The sequence below is a fragment of the Eublepharis macularius genome, chromosome 6 (assembly GCF_028583425.1).
Source record: "Eublepharis macularius isolate TG4126 chromosome 6, MPM_Emac_v1.0, whole genome shotgun sequence".
NCBI classification, from domain to species: Eukaryota; Metazoa; Chordata; class Lepidosauria; order Squamata; family Eublepharidae; genus Eublepharis; species Eublepharis macularius.
The window spans coordinates 120,429,039-120,447,856 of NC_072795.1; the positions used below are offsets into that span (position 1 = coordinate 120,429,039).

General features: G+C 39.0%; 1 protein-coding gene across 1 annotated transcript in view; it reads right to left on the reverse strand.

The window, feature by feature from the left end:
- The window catches only part of CFAP99 (cilia and flagella associated protein 99), a 30,695-nt gene that overhangs the window by 10,715 nt on the left and 1,162 nt on the right, over positions 1-18,818 (reverse strand). Inside the window, exons 3-13 of the mRNA XM_054983738.1 lie at positions 16,662-16,806; positions 15,007-15,101; positions 13,895-14,007; positions 10,174-10,342; positions 9,271-9,351; positions 8,198-8,266; positions 7,101-7,160; positions 5,081-5,169; positions 3,430-3,634; positions 1,719-1,860; positions 575-726 (exon numbers count right to left, since the gene is read on the reverse strand). Coding sequence (XP_054839713.1) covers positions 575-726; positions 1,719-1,860; positions 3,430-3,634; positions 5,081-5,169; positions 7,101-7,160; positions 8,198-8,266; positions 9,271-9,351; positions 10,174-10,342; positions 13,895-14,007; positions 15,007-15,101; positions 16,662-16,806 — 1,320 coding nt within the window. The remainder of the gene's footprint in view (positions 1-574; positions 727-1,718; positions 1,861-3,429; positions 3,635-5,080; positions 5,170-7,100; positions 7,161-8,197; positions 8,267-9,270; positions 9,352-10,173; positions 10,343-13,894; positions 14,008-15,006; positions 15,102-16,661; positions 16,807-18,818) is intronic.

Consider the following 18,818-nt stretch of genomic DNA (forward strand, 5'->3'; position numbering starts at 1 on the left):
CTGCTGAAAGAACGTACCAATATTGAACCGAGCACACTTCTTGTCATTCTATAAACTCTGTAACTGGACTGTCATGCCTCCTTCTGTGCTTGTTATTATTCCCACAAGTACTGTAATGCAGAAGGAGATTCTTGCGTTCCTTTTCTTTTTAAATGGCGCAAAATACTTTGCTTCTCTTGTTGGTTTGCATAGGATTTCTACACAAGTATATTCATTTTTTCTTTTATTTAGTATCATTTAAATGTTAATATCATTTAATTACAGCATAACAAATACGTAATAATTATAAAAGCAATTAACAGCTGAGTACCTGTACTATGATTATCACATCTTTAGTTACCTGTTTCAGGAATAATTCATAGCACAAGGATAATACCATAAAGGATGGGCTCAGACTGAAGCCACATGACTGCCCATGAATAAGGGGCACAGACAATTACAATGCCTCCTGGGCATCACTAGCTCACGTTCTAACTTGCCTCTCAAGGTTGCTGTGAAATCAAACACTGCACTGACATCGCTGGAGAAATGGCAAGATATGAATATAACAACATCGTAATCTTTAGTAGCTCACCTCGGTTAAATCAACAAATTTAATTTTTTGGCGTGGCAGATACTCTATCGCTCTTATTTCCTGAATCAAGTCACATCTTTTTTTGAATTCCTCCTCTTCTTGTTTTAAAGCTTGAAGCAGGAATTCCCGGCTTTCTTCAGACACTTCTTGAGCTGTAAAATGAAGGGGAAAAAGGAAGTAAACTACTCAACAGCAGGGCAAATGATAAACTGGTAATAAAATGGGTCAGACTGCCAGCAAGTTCCGCTAGAACTAGAACTTGGATTGGATTGTGGGGAAACACATGGCAGATTTTGGGGCTTGGACACCAAATCCACTGTTACTTGTTCAGCGTCTAGAGGTGACTAGGAGCTGATGCCATGATGAATCACCACCATGAGCCCAGATATAGAAATCTCCTGCTCATACAGACTCATTTACAATTCTCACCTACAACTCCCTAGTTGACTTGGGAATAACTGATAGAATGGGATGCAAGTTTTTAAAATAAATAGGCTTTAAATAAACAAAGCCATACCACCAATTAAAACTATGTCTTCCAGGAACATTCCAGGAAGGGATTCCACTGGTATGATGGGGAGGGCATAAGCTATGCTGTGAAGGAGGCCTCTAAGTCTTGGACATCAGTAGCATACAGTTTGCAGAGGCCACTGGAACAGCCAAGAAAAGACTCTGGTTACTGGAGCACGAGAGTTCGACTTCTTATCTCATTCTGGCCCCTCCTCCCAGTTTCACACACATTCCTGTGAAATTTAGTAATATTCACAGAGAGTTAGCAGTTTTTGCCACAAAAATAAACCGATGTCTTATGGCACAGCGCATTAAAGGCTAACCAAGTCCATAGAAGCTTATGCTGCAATACAATTTTCTTAGCCTTTAAAGGTGTCATAAGACTGTGGTTTAGTTTTACTGAAACTTAACAGAACTGTATTTGGTGATTTATATAAATTTGGTGATTTATACACGTATAAATCAGGAGAATTTCGCCTCAAGATTTCACCTATCCCTATGTGTGAGCCTTTACGTAACTATTTAAAAAAATCTTTACACACAGCACAGAGTATTTAGATATTTCTGTGTCCTTTAAAAAAACCTAAAGAAAAATGGCTTTTCCACTACATTTACAGATTTTGCACTATATTACCTATTTGATGCTTGTATTTTTGAAGTTTCATTTGTGCTTGTTTCACATTTTTGTGCCCTTCTGACACCTGCTGCACCAGTTTCTTTTTTTCTCTGTCTTCTTGAAGGTGTTTTTCTTTACACTGTTGCCACATTTTCGCTTCCTAAACTCCAAATTAAATTTCATTGATAAAGAAGAATAGCACAGAATACAGGGTGAAAATCTGATCAATTCTGCCTTTTCATTTCTGCTCATTCTTAGAGAGGCCAGTGAAACTAGGCATGGTAAATGCTTTTTAACAAGAAATGGACTCCAAAATGTTAACAGTCTTTTCATTTTTCAAACATGAATGAACTCGGTGTAAAAAATGAGACCACGTAATAGAAGAAGTATAAACCCATGAAAGCATATGTTTTGCTCTTATCTTTTGTTATAGCCTATCCTTATTTTCCTTGAGGACCTAGGAAAAAGTTGCATGGAAGAGTGCAAAGAACCTCAATTTAAAGGTTTGGGCTGCTGCCTTGAAAAGCTACTGATATAAACCTCCCACTCTTCTTTGCCAATTAGCATTTGGATACGAAGCTCTCTTTGTGCAGTACTCTGAAGATGGATGCAAAGCGAAGCACTGAATCTCCTTGTTGATATTTTCCCTCCATCCCTGAGCTTTCTAAAAGTGTTACAAATTTCCTGAGGAAATGGCCTGCTTTCCTACCTGTAAACAGGTGTGATCTCAATGGCTAACAGTTGTCAATTTTTTTTATTCCAGACACTTTCTTATACATCAGATGTCAGAACTTTGTTTTTATAATTCCATTTTATTGGTTATTCATCAGACTTCTATTCTCTCTCTTATTGGCTAAAGAGTATTTTTATCCCACCCAAGGGTTTCAATGCAGCTGAGTTCAATAGCCTTTTAGATGCTAGAAAGTGTGGGTGTGGGTCTCAGTACAAATAGTGTCTATTCACACTGCACTGGCTTCCACAGAATACACACTAACAGCCAAACTAGACATTGTATTTTTTTAAAGAGTCAGGTCTGGGGAACACGCTCCCTGAAGCCAACAGAAGCCAAAAAATTTTTCCAAGGGGAGTTATTTCCCCTTTTTTGCAGCTGGAGAAATAATTCCTCCCTGCACCATTTTGGCTTGGGAAAACTATATGGGAGGAAGGCAGGAGACCCTCCTCCTCTCACACCACAATTCCAAGCCGACCTGAGTTCTTCCTCATTTTTCAAGACACATTCCCCACAGCTGCTATGTGGCTTCAGAATTGGGTCTCTTTAAAAATGTAATAACTAGACTGGCCCTAAACATGAACCTCAAGAGCATCCTGAAAGCCCCTGGATATCTAATTTTGTCATCTTATTTTCCCTCTGTTCCCAGTTCTTCAAACTGAAATGAAACATTCTTTTTAGAAGGGTAGGGACTGCTCTGTGACCTCAATGCCCTTTCTCTATTAAGCCTCAAAAGGAAAAGCCACTTGGCTTTACTTCAATCTAACTTCTAAATCTGGCAGTGGGAGCTCTTCCGCCTGCATGCTGCTATGTGCTGTCAGTGTTTTGAAGGTAGAAAGACCAGCAGAGTACATGTGGAATCCTCACCTCCTGCTGGAAAACAGGGGCAGAGTGGTGGTCATATTAAATGCTGTGTGGCATGCTGTGTGCAGCGTACCCCGTTTGAAATGAGGAGAAATGATGCCCAGTTATCATTTGAATAATATTCTCACGTAATACCTCTAACCTCTTCTGTTCAGCCCTTTTCTGGTTTTCCCAAGTACACTTCTGATGTGCTAGAACAGCATCCTCATAGCTTAGCTTTCCTTGTAGCCTCTTGCACTCTGCTTCTGCCAGCTGCTGATTCAAGTCATTCTCACGCATTTGCTTTTGCCAGTCTAGGAATTCAGATGGATCCCGAGCTCCTCGCAGAAGGTGTTCAATTCTAACATGGAAAAAGAAATAGTGGGTTTGGCGGACTGGATACCACTGCCATGCTGCTGTGCATGCTATAAGTATACGGAAAAAAACCTAACTTCAGAAATAGAGGCATGAATCCACTGTGGCTACCTGGAAAGGTCTTGGGGTCCTGGAGAACATTAACTCTCAGTGTGCAACAGAACAGAAAGGAGCATATTTCGGAAGTCGAACCGAAGTGGTTCACAATTAGACAGGTCTGAAGAAACATAGCCCGTCTATTAACTTTTCTGTAAATCTATCCCATCTGGTTACCCTATTTCAGAATGTGTATCACAGAACTGGAAAATACACAGATAAGAATATAATCAAGGGGATGCAGTGCCTTCTCTACAAAGAAAAGCTAAAGCACTTGGGGCTGTAGTTTTTTTAAAAATCTACAATATTTTTTTCTCACTTATTGTATCTGAACCCGAAGTCACGCAGTTAATTTGACTGAAGTAAAGATCAGGGCACAATGAGCTTTTCTGCATGCTCAGCTTACAGTGGGTTTTCTGGGTACTTGGCCCGCAAGGATTGGATCCTCTCTGGGCTTCTGAAATTCCACACTCAAGAGAGTCAAACCAAAGTGGTGTCTGGTTCTTTTTCTGCATTTAGAAAAATGCCTCATTCTTGATTGGGGCCTTCTGGGGGACATCAACGACATCAGCATTTTCGTCAGTGAAGGCATCTCTCTTTTGTGTGTGTGTGCATATGTTAGAACATTATACTGTTTGGACATTAGTGGGAATAATGCTGTTCCAGTTGAGATATTTCCAATTATTCCTGCCCAGAGATTCAGTTTCATGGTTACATAATCGCAATCACATATTCATATTGAGCCTATCAGGAACAACTGAGTGACAGCACCAGAGATTCACACATGCCCCACAAAAATGTTTACAATCATGTGAGAAATGAAAGTTAAGGAACAGAAAAAGTGCATGTGAAGTACAAAGGACTGATCTTCCTTGAAGGTAATTTTAATTTGGATAATTTTTTTTAAGAAATGGACATAAATATGGGAAGAAACTGCAATTTAATAATGTTATAATATTATTGTTACATAATAAATAGGGGCATCAGAAAAAAATTGAACAACAATACAGGAAAAACCAAGATTGGACCTGGAGACTTATTAGTTTTCAGTTTGCCTCATAGACCTCGAACTTCATCTCATCGTCCCAGTTTGACTCAGAGCTTCAGACACCCTTCTCAAAAACAATGGCTCTGACATGGGTACATGTCCCACATTTTCCACAGTGAAAAGAGACACAAAGAATTCATTTAGTTACTCTGCCAACCCCCCATTTTCCTTAAGCAGTCCTTCATTCCTGTATTATCCAAGGGCCCAAGGGCCTCCCTGGATGGTTTCCTGATATATTTAAATGCTTAGTCTAGCTAATTTTTTTTTAAAAAAGTGAATACTAAATACCTGTTCAATTCTTGATCAATTTTTCGTTGATACAGGATACCTTCTCTTAGGATTGCTGTTGCATTTAGTTTAACAGACGCATTGTCTGTCTGTCAGGAAATGGAGCACAGAAAACATATATATTAAGTGTAAACTGTATAGGCAGCAGAGAATATAATGAAAGCAGCGTAGTAAATGTTAAGAACAATTTGTAGCCAAATGTTTAATCCGTAATGGTTATTTTGTGTATAAGCCACTAAAACCCTTCAAGCTTCCTCCATTAGTGAATGTTTAGTGATGAGAAATCATCTCTAATTTGCTAATTTCTTTGTGTTTTGAGCACATAAACACTCTCCATTTATATAGGAACCACTGTATTATGAGAGCCAGTGTAGTGTAATAAAGTGTTGGACTAGGACCACCTTGGTTCAAATCCCTACTTGCCATGAAACTGGGCCAGTTTCATGGGCCAGTTGCTCTCTTGGGCCAGTTGCTCTCTTTGTCTAACCTTCCTCACAGAGTTCCTGTAAGAATAAAATGGAGTAGGAGAAAACCATGCATGCCACCCTGAGCTCCAAGCATGAAAGGTGGGATAAAAATGCATTAAATACATATCAGAACAAATAAATTCCAGAAGCTCAGACTGATATCTATGGTGTTGCTAATCAGTCTCCCTTCTAATGGCTAGTGAGCCCAGACTGGTTCATATTTTAAGATGTATATCCAGTAGCTGCAGAGACTCTCTGCCCCTCTGGGGTGCTAGTATACTCTGTACTTCATGTGGGTAAAGTGGTGCCTGCCTGATCAGCTTTACTTTAACCACCGCAACAGAAACATCATGAGAAATCTCTCTTGTCTCTCTTCCGAGACATGCGCTAGGCTCTTTTTGCCTCTTCCCATCCTGCTCTTCAGAACACGGGAGCAGGTTCGCCTCTGCATAAGCTGCAAAGTGGCCATGTAATAAGTCTGTTGCTCACTAACGATGTATAAATATTAAACAGGAACTAACAGATGTGACATTAACGTATTGCATATTGCATAGGAGGAGAGCAGTATGAAGTCAACTTAGCACGTCCTGAAAAGTATATCAAGTTTAGAAGTGGGTCTGACTTCAAAAAGTTTGAGTCCCTCTGCATTAAGATGTAAACTGAAGGTATGAAAGAAGAACCTTAACAGGCAGTGGACCTACATAAAGACCACTAGTCCTTTGCTGTCAAGAAAGTATTTTTGCAATGAGATACCTTATAAAATAAATCAAAGGAAACCTACATACCGTAACAGTGCAATCCTAAACAGAGTTACTCCAGTCTCAGCCCATGGGCTTAACTCTGTTAAGGATTACACTATAAATATATACAAGTTGTTTGATGAGACTTATATTTCTTGTATATTAAACCCCACCTGCTGAAATTATTTTGGATACTGTTTTGCAGTCTGCCTAAATAATAAATGCAAATGTTTTTGGATAAAAGCAAGTATGATTTTTTTCCTCAGAGATATGTATTTCTTTATAGCCTGCCTTTCTCGCTGAATCTCAAGGCAGACTGCACAGTGTAAAACAATGCTATCAAATAGTATGAGGCATCCAAAAAACAACGCAATAGGCCTATGATTAAAAAATAAGGAGCAATGCCAACAAAAGTATCAGACATATGTCATGGTAAACAATGCAAAAAAGAATGAAATCACAAAGGTAGAAAGTAACACCATAGGAGTCTAAAAATCAACTTGTGCTGCCCCTTGACCTAAAAGAAAAATCCTTAAGGCATTAAAATCGTCAGCTCTTAGAGGTTAACATCTAACATTATAATTGTATTGTGTCACCAGCAGCAAGCAGCAGTAAATATAGTTCATGTGGGAAAATATTTCTCAAGTGTCCCTTAAATATTCTAGCTAAACTCAGCAAGAACTGCATTCCGATTTAAAGAGGTGTATCCCTTTCAAACTGTTGTGATACTATTCACTTAGATATTTCTGCACCAAATTTGAATATGCACCTCCAAACTAGATGCAACTGAAGATATTCGAGCATGTTGCTTACCTTTCCTTTGATCTTCTGAGCCTGAAATCTCTTTGTATACTTTGGTATTTCATTTATAATCTAAAAGCCATACAAGATTTATTCTTATACATTATTCAATTCCATCAAAATCATTCACAGAATTAGACTATGCACATCATATACCTGAAGAAATAAACTGCATAAAGCCCGTACAGTGCTTAAAGAGTTAACATATGCTGTATAAATGTCATCAGAAATAAAGAACAGATTTTATTTCATATTTCAGGGCGTACACACACACATATTTTTAAAATGTAACTGAAAACTATAAGCTGAGGAATGACAAGAGGAAAATAACTCTGAAAACCTATTGTTTACTCCACGATGCTGTGTCTAAAAATGCATTTTATATATCCTTAGTTTCATACAACACTCATGGTACCTTACAGTCAATTAAACTGTCATACTTTGCCCTAAGTATTACATGCATTTGTCAACTTATATTTTCCAAATAAATAACTGAAGAATGTACTCAATATAGTGAAACACAAAAGACCCAAAGATGAAGCTGGAAAAAGGGAAGTGGCCTCAGCCCTGGCCTCTGCCTTAATGTTACACTGAACCCTCCCTTGGGCCTAAGCTGAGACAAGTGAATGTCTGAGACGGGCCTTCTCCTCCACTGCACCGAGACTGTAGATATCTTTCCCCCAGGAAGTCCACTTAGTTCCTTCACTACTTGCCTTCTGAAATTTTGTAAAGATTTTTCTCCCATTTCAGAAGCTGTTTGGGACTGGGTAAATTACACTTAATCCTAATGCTGCTCTGTTTGTTTTGGTAAATTGTTAACTTTTAATGTGAAGGGTTTTGCTGTTAATACGTTGGCACTTTTATTTTATTTATATTGTGTTATCTGCTTTGATATAAATGTTATATTAATATTTTAAAATTAATAATTACAGAGCACGAGGTATGAGAGTGGTGGCTTGCCTACTGAATTTGCGGCTGAGGTGAGATCTGTGCTGGGATTATACTAGTGGTACTGTTGTAACTAATACAAAGTAATGACTGCTTCAAAGTTTTAACTCTAGATATAATCATGCTATAGCAATCATTTTTTAAAACTCCATTTTACTTACTGTGCTTGTAGATTCAGGCTTCGGGGCTGCACAAGAGAACTGATTAACATTTGCTTCCAGCAACAGCTCCTAAAGTTAAAACAGTAATTTTAGCAACATATTTAATGCTGGAAGTTAGAACAGATGTAGAAAAACAAAGGTAATCTAAATACAAAACACTATAAAGATTAACTTTGCATTAAAGAGTAACAAAGCCAGCTAAAAGCTGACCAGAGACACTGTATCCATTCCAGAGACAAAACATATTAGACCTGGTCTAAACAAACTGACAATATTCCTGGACACAAAGATGGCTAGATAGGCTCAATTTCTTCAGACAATTTGGAATTAGAACTCAATGGCCAGCAGATACTAGAAGACTTGTATCTCATGCACATAATTCAAACATTCAAAATGTCATGTTCTTAAAAGATCACATCAAATCATCTTGCAGTTCTTGAGGTGGATTTCTTAGATGGCAAGCTAACAGGGCAAGATTTTGCCCTGTTGAAGGATAGTGTACCGATTTGTATTGTCCTTGAAGATGATAGTAATAGTGCCTCTAATACTGAGGCTGTTATTTAGAGTACTGCCTGAATTTGAATGGGGTGGGTGGAGAAGAGATTTAAAAGGTTAGTATTTTCAAAATTAAAGAAGTTTGGGGATATATATCTAATCATAACACTATTTCAGTAGTAAATCAAAAAGGATAGTATAATTCCTATAATCTATGTGGCCTCAACATCACTGCCTAAGGCACACATAGCTGATGTTTTCAGTGAGCTACCTATTATTACACCAAGCAGCAATTTAGACTGAGTCTATTTGTGAAAGTATGATTCTGTGTCTCAGAATATTACATAAGATCAGTTGCTTGATTTGAACTGGGTTTTCTTCATAGCAGGCAAAGGACAGGGCAGTAACTAAGCCAACTGGATTTGGCAGATCCTTGAAGGGTCACACCAGTTATGAACAGACAGTTATAAAAAACTTACAGAAGGCATATAAATCTGGCTGCCTAGAAAATACTGCTACAGACAGAATTCAGAAAATATGCTGTAAAATGAATTATAAACAGATAATACTGAACTTACCTCTGCCTTCTGGCGATTCTTTAGTTTGATTTCTTTTAGGCACTGCTCCAGTTCAGGACGTTTATAAGTGTCTTCTGGGACCTTTAATAAAACCCAATAGTTTACAATTATTTAAATTAACAGTTCGATTTAAAGTACTAGGTGTTTTTTAAAAGTCCAGAGCATACCTGAAAGTTATGTATTTCAACAGGTTGTCCGAGACACTGAGAGCTACATTATTTCAAGCATTCTTTGCAGTGAAATTGCTGTGGTCCAGGATACTTGATTTATTTATAGACCAACATTCTTCTGACAACTCAGGACACTCTCTTATATTCCTGCTGGTTAACTTGAGATGAGCAATAGAGAGTATTTTGTAAAGAATCTTTGCTGTTAGATTCAACTGTTACTGTATTTTGTAATCCATTTACTGATTGACTGGAAAGGTGTGTGTTTTTAATCATACTTGTAATCTGCCTAATGTGTCCCAGTGAAAAAGACAGACTATAAATGAAAACAACAACAATAATGGAGATAAAATTGATTTGTTTCAACTGAAACAATATTTAGGCTACACTCCTAAGAACACTTCCATGCGAATAAACCTCACTGACTAACACAGTACTTACTCTGGGGTAGACTTGCTTAGGACTTCTCTCTTAGTTGCTTTTTGTGACCACTACTGGACGAGGACGGTGTTGACAGACGAGGGGAACTTGGAAAGCAATGGCACAGTCTGACTTTCTAAATTTCTGTTCAAAGAAATCTTACAAAGCAACCTGTTCTGTCTCTGTGAGGTACTGACTGTGAATGCACAGGCTAGAAAGCTCTGGAATCCACTCAATCACTTCCAGTTACGGAGATCAGAAAGTCACCAGAAATTGGGAAAGATCTTATTTCGTAAAAGAACCCAGTATCACTCACAGGCTTAGTATACTTTCTTTGTATAATCAACTCCGGGATCAAAACAGGTCGTGGATTAGGGACTGTCAAGCGAAACTCCTTTGGTTCGGTTATCTTTGGCAAGGGAAAAATATCGCTCACTAATTTACCATCAAGCTGATCAATAAGTTGTTGCACTTTTGGTTGCCATCTTAAAAAAAACAGATAAAGCAAAAATAAGATTATCTCCTAGATGTTTTTCTAATAGAACACTGACTTTGGTTGAAACTAGTATACCATCTATACAGACTGAATATTTTTAAATACTTTATGGGAAGTAGATATTTTACTTTTACATTTTAACCGTTTTAGAATATGTTCAATATTTTCCATGTAAATGGAATAGGTTACGGAGGATTGCTTTTCCTGCAGTAGAGTCGCTCTGGGAGTCCACATTAATGGTGCAGTGCCCAGTGAACAAAGATGGGATAGACCAGGTGGCTGCCCTTCAAATACCCAGAAGAGAGGATCTGCTACAGAATGCAGAAGGCGAGGCTTGGGTCCTAGTAGAATAGGCTGTGGTCAGGGGTGGACTGGCCAGTTAACTTACAGGGAAATCTCCTGGTGAGCTACTGCCCTAGGAAATCTGACAGCAGCTCAGGAGCCACTTGGCTCAGCTCACCAATGGTCTCTTCCTGCCCTGCTGCTATTTTTGTCCACTGAAGAAAAGGGGAAGCTAATGTTCATTGTCAGTGGCTTGAAGAACCACAGGGGCAGTTCTACTGGGCTTGTTCCATTGCAGTTTTTACTTCCCAGTCCACTCCTGGCTGTGATCTTAAGTGGGCATGCTCCTTACAGAATCTGCAAATGAATACAGCCCAGCATGAGTTTGTCTGGGCAGAAATTCTGCAACCTTCCTTGGCACCTCCAAAGGCTATAACACACTTTTTATCCATCCTAAATCACTCCATTCTTTGTATGTAGAAGGAAGGCAGGGAACATAGGGCCTTTTCTTTGTTATCATGAGGTGGTGGGAAAAAGACAGGAAGTACTATATCTTGATTCAGATGAATCACCTTGAGTGGGAAGGGAAGGCTAGGGCACAGAACAACCTTTTCCTTGTGGAACTTAAAAAGGGAAGGTCTGACCTCACTGCCTGAATCTTACGCACTTTCTTGGATGAGGTAATGGCTACTACAAAGGCAGGTTTTTGGCTGAGAACAGTTGCAGGAAATGGATAGCTAGGTGCGTGCAAGACTCAGACGTGAACTCGGAAAGCACAAATGAACATGGGATTGTAGGGGAAGGCAGAGAATAACGAAATCTTTGAGAAAGGCCTTTGAATTGGCATGGGCAAAGACCGGCTTCCCTAGGATACAGGTATATATGTTGGGATGACTGACCCCTGTGCAGCTATCCCATGCTCCTTCCCTCCTTCCACTGGAAAGCTCATGGGGCTGCCACTGGTGCTCCCTCCACATCCCCTGGACAGCTGATTAGGCTGCTGCTCCCCCATGCTCACTCCTCCCTCCTGCTAGACAGCTGACCTGGGAGCTGAAGACTGCTGCCTTAGTACCCCCCCCCAACTACCTCACAGATGACTTGTGGGTCCTGTTTACAGAATGCTGGATCCTCTCTAGTGCAATAAATGACAGGGAAGATTCAGACAAAAAGCTCCTTTATTTCTATGAAGGAAGCCAGTCAACAGTCCCACCTTCATAGCTGTCCCACCTACTTTTTTGAAAGCCATAGTGGGCACTAGAGATGCCATGCTACCCACAGGCACCACATGGGGGAAGCACTGACTTAAATAATCTTTACAAAATCTTCTGGGACAGAATGAAATTAGGCCACTAAGAATGAACACATTCTTATTATTTATAAATCTTTTCGCAATGAATATATTATCTCATACAATACAAATTACAAATCAATAATCCCTATTCTATGATGAAATACTTTTGAGTTATAATGTATTTTAATTAAAAACTGTCTTTACGGTAGATCTTCCTCAAAGAATATTTTATCCAAAAAAATCTGATTTTTAATTTTTATAAAATTCCTGGGGGCCTTTAGAAGAGTGCGAACCCTCCTTGTGCTAGAACAATAAATCTTGAGTTGTGGCTGAGAATGAGAGGCTGTGAGGAGTTTGAACAAGGGATGAGATTGTTGACCAGAGTGTTTAAGGTACTGCCTGGAAAACCCCTTTCACTTAAAAAGGGTTAGGATATACAGGAGTATATTCCCAAAGATTTAATCATAACCTGGTCTTTTAAAATCTTTTCCAGGGCAGCATCACTAGGTGGAGCTAAAGAGTTTACCCTCCTTGAAAGGCAAATCTTCTACCCTTGTCCTATGATAAGTAGGGAGTGCAATGGATGTCTTCCAAAAGTGATAGCAGTCAGACCCCTTCCTCACACTAAAAGGGCAGTTTATGGATGGAATATCATAAATGCCTCTTCCCCATATGCCATAAGCACAAGGCACTGCCTGGCCCAAGGCAGAATGGATGCCAACCAGGCAGGAGCAGTTGCTTGACTGATACCCCCCCCCCACACACACACACACCCTGGAGAGAGACACGTAACTTAAAACAATGACGCTCCCAGGAAACTCCTTTTTTTTTTTTATAATAAATTTTTTATTTTTCATAGCTACAAAACACTACACAAAACTATCACAAGGAAAGGGGAGAGGGAAGGGACAAAGGGGGGGTGGAAAAAGAAAAGGGGGGGAATGAACTACAAACACTAAACACTACACTTCAATGTTTCCCTTCATACTGTCAATACAAAAATAGCTCCATAAAATAATGATGGAGTGGTTAATCATACAGAGAATAAACATTTCAAATTCTGGTTAAACTTTCCTCCCCCTTCTAGGTCCCGGACGCAATTCTCTCTGTGCAACTGCTGTTGCGATGCTCTCCTCCTCCCCCCCCCCTCCGGCTCCTCCTTTTCTTCGTTCTTGGTGCAGCAGAGTTCTGGGTTTTTATTCTCAAAATCCTTTAGTTGATCTTCTGATAATATCTTATAGGCCTGATCTTTATATCTGAACCATATTCCTTCCGGGAATAACCATTTGTACTTTATTCCATGGTCCCTCAGAAGTGCTACAAACTTTTTATATTTAAAACGCCGTTTCCGGACTAGAAATGGAACGTCCTTCAAAATCTTGACTTTCAAACCCATAAAGTCCAAATCCGCATTGTATGAGTTATATAGGATGGTGTCCCGAATCTTTTTAGATGAAAAGTCAATAATGATCTCACAAGGCAACTGTCGCTTTGCTCCCAGGAAACTCCTGATTTATTTTGTCAATGCCCAATCTCACTCCCTCACACATCTACCCTAATCAAAGCTATTCAACAAACCTGGTAGCTTTTCCTGTCATCAAATACTTTTTCACCTATAGTCTACTTAAGATAAGAATAATTAAATCTCTTCCAACTTATTGTTCTACCTCCAAACAAACCATTCAGTCATTGTTTTTGAGAGCAAGATGTCAAGTTTGCCCCAGGGAACGTTTTGCCCTATAATTGGTCAAAATTAGTATCTGAAGAAATAGTCTATATCCTATGTTTTACTGAAATTAGCCCCAAATAGATTTATTTGGTTGCTGCTACTACAATGGACTTTGTTCATTTGAATGGCAGAATTAGTATGGCAATGACTACAGTAATTTCACTAGTTACAACAGAGCTAAAATCATGAACTGGGCTTTTTGTCCAATTGCTAAAAATTTCATACATATTATCACTTACCTTAACAATGGTTCAATCCAATTAGTTGTTACATAAACAGAATCGTATATCTGACTCCATTCATCTTTTATCCATGTGCTCAGATTCACGACATTGAAAAAAAACCTGAGAAACTAAAAAAAAAAAGGTTAAACTGAAAGGAATTTATGATTTAATTTGCATACATAGAGGGAAAAACAGTTGCTGCCTTAAGCAATTGCTCATATTTTGTATTTCTACTTGTATTGGAGTTGTACTGTCAATGCACAAATGTGTCAAGATCTATTTTAAAAAGATTGTGATTGTGACATTAAGAGGCAATATCATGTCAATATCAGCTGAAAAGTATAGCAGAAACGACATCGAAAATATAAAAAGAAAAGATGAAAGCACAAAAAGAAATTAACTTTTTTTCTTATTTAGAGCCTCCCCTCGCCCTAGGCAGTAGCTTAACTATTTATTTTATTTGACTTCTATTCTGTCCTCCCCGAAAGCAGGCTCAGGGGAGATCACACCATTTAAAACACAATACATTATTAAATACGGTTCCTTAAAAGCACATAAAAGTATTATAAAATGATACAGTTTGATACAAAAATCACGATAGCTTCCCCCAGTGGCGGCAGTCACTGCTTAGTTACTTTTAAAAACATGTGTACAGGGTGGTGGACAGATCTAATAAAGAGGTTTGACTCATTCACCTTCTCCTCCTACATGGCCGGTGGAGGCCTGGCCCAGCCTCAACAATATGCCTGGCGGAACATCTCCATCTTACAGGCCCAGGCCCAGAGGAAAGATAACAAATCCTGCCGGGCCCTAGTTTCAACAGACAGAGTTCCGCCAGGACCGAAAAGGCCCTTGCTCTGGTTGAGGCCAGGCCAGCCTCCCTGGAGCCAGGGACCACCAGTAGTTGTTTCTCTGCTGATCGAAGCATTCTCCAGGGTATATATAGGGAGAGGCGGTCCTGCAAATATGCTAGTCCCAGTCCACATAGGGCTTGTTCCTAAGGCCAGCTCTGTCCCTGAGTTGTGGTCCCTGGCTTACACTAAGAGGGTGGGCCTGTCCTCCATCCTAAAAAGAGCAATTAAACATTGGCTTAAATAACGCTGCTTAAACAAATCTGTTTTAATTACCTTACATATCTTAGCAATATCCAGCAACTTGATTATTCTACTGAACTGCTGAAGACCAAGCTCTTCCAGCTGAAATGTGGCTAAATAACAAACAACTAGGGGAAGAAAAATAAAGTAGAATTATACCAGCCAAAGACACTGGAATACATGATCACAGAGTGCATTATATTATATGCGCAACCATTTCCAGTAGCTAAGGATCCATTCTGAACGATTTAAAAAAATGGCAGCAGTGGTTCTTGAGGTAGTCACAGGGAATATACCAGAACCCATCACTGAGCATCACTGAAGAGGAAGGAGCAGACAGTACCCTTACTGGCAGATAAAGGACACAGCTGCTGCACCCAAACAGGCAGCAGAACTCAGTGCAAATACAATGTGATGACATCACTAGCTGGCAACACCACATTGAGTTGCTGTGCCACACTGAGTCGCTCAACTGCCACCTCCCAATGCCTGCTGGTAAGGTTCCTGCCTCCCACTTCCCCTTCTGCAGAGCTCTTTGGTAGGTGCAAAGTAGTTCAAGAAGATAATGTTAAGATGAAAGCTTTGTTAGCGTATAGTGGTTCATGCAGATCTACAGCAAAGAAGGTAAAACAAGTTCACTTTTTTAAATAAAGGATTGTAGCAACTGCTGAAATCTGCTCTATGCAGTACTGAAAACTTAGTCAGACTTTGGCAGTAATATTTTTAAAAGAGACTTTTATCCTTTGCAGTACTTCAATATAGTATTTTTTTAAAGTTGAGTTGAAAGTAGGGCTACCAACTCTGGGTTGGGAAATTCCTGGAGATTTGGGGGTGGAGCCTGGGGACGGTGGAGTTTGGGGAGGAGGGACTTCAGTAGCATACAATGCCACAGAGTCCACCCTGCAAAGCAGCCATTTTCTCCAGAGAAACCAATCCCTGTCGTCTCATTTGTAATTCCAGGAGCTCTCCAGGCTCCATCTTGAGACTGGCAACACTAGTTGAAAGGGTACAACAACTTGCAGTACTCAGAAAACCCTCCAAAGCTCCTCAGTCTGGAAACACATAGAAGCAATCTTTACAATGCAATCCTAAAGATGTTTATTTAGGAAAAAATCCTACCGAGTTCAAATGAATTTAATATCTAACAAGTGACCTTAGGATTGTATATGTCACAGAAGATTTGGAAAATTAAAATCAGCTCAGTTGCCAAAGTTGTTTATAGAGCTGCATCAAAATGCCAATGAAAAAGTGAGTAACAGAAAGCTACGAAAATCGGGCTTAGTGAACTTTTTTTTCCATTGACTGACAAGGGAGGAATTTGATTCAAGAGGGTGGTTCTGCTGATCTTGTAATAACAGTGAACAATTACTGTGCATGCCTTAGATACTCATCTCTTACAGTGGGATGCACAGACAAATGCAATCTAAACACTGAAAGATTCAGTGCAAGTACTGAAAGATTCTAAGCCCCCATGTCATTGTTTCTTTTAATAAATTACACTATTTGTGGCTGCTCTCATAAATGCATTTTTACCAGTATTACTGGCCCTGACACTACACCCACTGAAAATTCTGTACTGGCAATTTATATAGCTACAAGTCCACTGGTATTACAAAAGAATGTAATGACCACTGAAGAATACGACAACATACACAGAAGTTTTCTAATTATATATGTTAAATACTTACCAACATATAGATTATGCTCAGACAACAGGCAATGTTTTCCATCTCGAATATAAAATGCTTTGACTACCACATCCAACAAAGGTTTATATTCAATACAGCCAGACAAAATCTCCATCAACAAGGTTTTATTGTTTAGACTGAAATTCTGTAGAGATAAAACAATTTAAGCAACAACTACCTAGCATATCATTATTATGAACCACTCCAAATTTTTTTCCTTCCTAACAGGTCCTATGTAACCCTGTGTACCCCTTAAAGAAGCAAATCTTCTCCCCCTCAAGCTAAGAAATACCCAGTTTTAAATGTCTGAATTTTCCAAGTGTTTCAAAAAACCAGTCCAATATTATCTGGCTTGTGAATTACCGATCCTTTATTAATATGATTTTGCTCCCTGCCCCTTACTCAACAGGCTCTTTGTATTGGTTGCTTGCTCCTACTTTTCCTAACTACCTTATGCACGGTATTCTCTTGTCTGGTGACATTATTATGAACCTTGCTTAGTTCTTTAAAAAAAAAGAAGACTAGTCACTTGTTCTGTAAGAGAATGTAAGAATGTACCAAAGTCTGTGCACAAAATTTCATGTCTGAAAAATGGCTTGGATCCCAAGCAAAACCTCCATGGATAAAAGACTTCTGACAGAGAACAAAACTTGTCTCCTCCTGCTGCAGTCCAAAATGCCCTTCCTCCAACATTCTGTTTCTGGAGGACAGGGGACTCTCAAGAACAACATAAGGCAGAGTGGGAGCAGAGATGTAAAATTTCCAGAAATTCTGAAGCCATGGAAAAAACTTAGGGTAAACAGAAATATATGGGGGGCGGGGATGAAATATATGCAATACTTAAATTTCCTATCAAACCTAAACTTCTTTTACTTATTTAACTATATGAAATCCATCATTTAGAACTTAGTTAGCAGATAAAATTGTATTATTTACATATTTATGGAATTTAAAAGTAAAAATATCTTCATTTTCTATAAGAAAAATGGCAAGTGTACCCAAGTGTACTTGAGAAAAAGTTGCAAACTGCTGCACCCTGTGCTACCAATGCACATATATCTTTAATTGCTGCCATCTGAGAGATAAGAAAAAAATAAAAACTGAAAATGGAAAACAAATTTTGCAGTAAACAAAAACTATTATTTGGACAGAAACTCTCTCATAGAGTCACAAGTTAGGACTGCCAGCATGTTTGGGTATTAAAATGCTAAACTGTTTAATAATGTATTATCATTAAACATATTATAGCCTATACATTGTTGCTCAAATTATTACATTAAAAATCTTGACACTGCATATGTCTACAATATATGAGGTATGTTTTTTCAGTGCTTCCATTGGAGCCAGTTTGGTGTAGTGGTTAAGAGTGCGGGACTCTAATCTGGAGAGCCAGGTTTGATTCCCCACTCTTCCCCTTGAAGCCAGCTGGGTGACCTTGGGTCAGTCACAGCTTCTAGGAGCTCTCTCAGTCCCACCCACCTCACAGGGTAATTATTGCTGTGGGGATAATGATAACATAGTTTGTAAACTGCTCTGAGTGGGCGTTAAGTCGTTCTGAAGGGTGGTATATAAATCGAATGTTGTTGTTATTATTATTATAATTTGAGGCAGTCCTTGGACTTTTTTATGCTGTATATCTGGAATGAGTTAAATGCATTGTAAAACAAAATTTTTCTCACAAAAAGATAAAATATTTCATAGTTTTTTTCAGTGCTTCTCAAAATTTCTCAATTTCTCTGACGTAAAAGGTGAAAAATCCTCCTAACTTTTCATGCTATGTGTTTTAAGTATGAAAAATCTTGCTTCATTTTACTCATTCCAAAAGGGAAAATATCTCATAGGAGCTTCTTTTCAGTGAGGCCTGCAGAAGTGGGGACCTTTTTTGAAACAAATGTTTCCAGGGTTTTTTTACAGTTTGGTGTAGTGGTTAAGAGCACGGGACTCTAATCTGGAGAGCCGGGTTTGATTCACCACTCCTCCACAAAGCCAGCTGGGTGACCTTGGGCGAGTCACAGTTCTCTTGAGCTCTCTTAGCCCCACCCACCTCACAGGGTGATTGTTGTGGGGTAATAATAACACTTTGTAAACCGCTCTGAGTGGGCATTAAGTTGTCCTGAAGGGCGGTATATAAATCGAATGTTATTATTATTATTATTA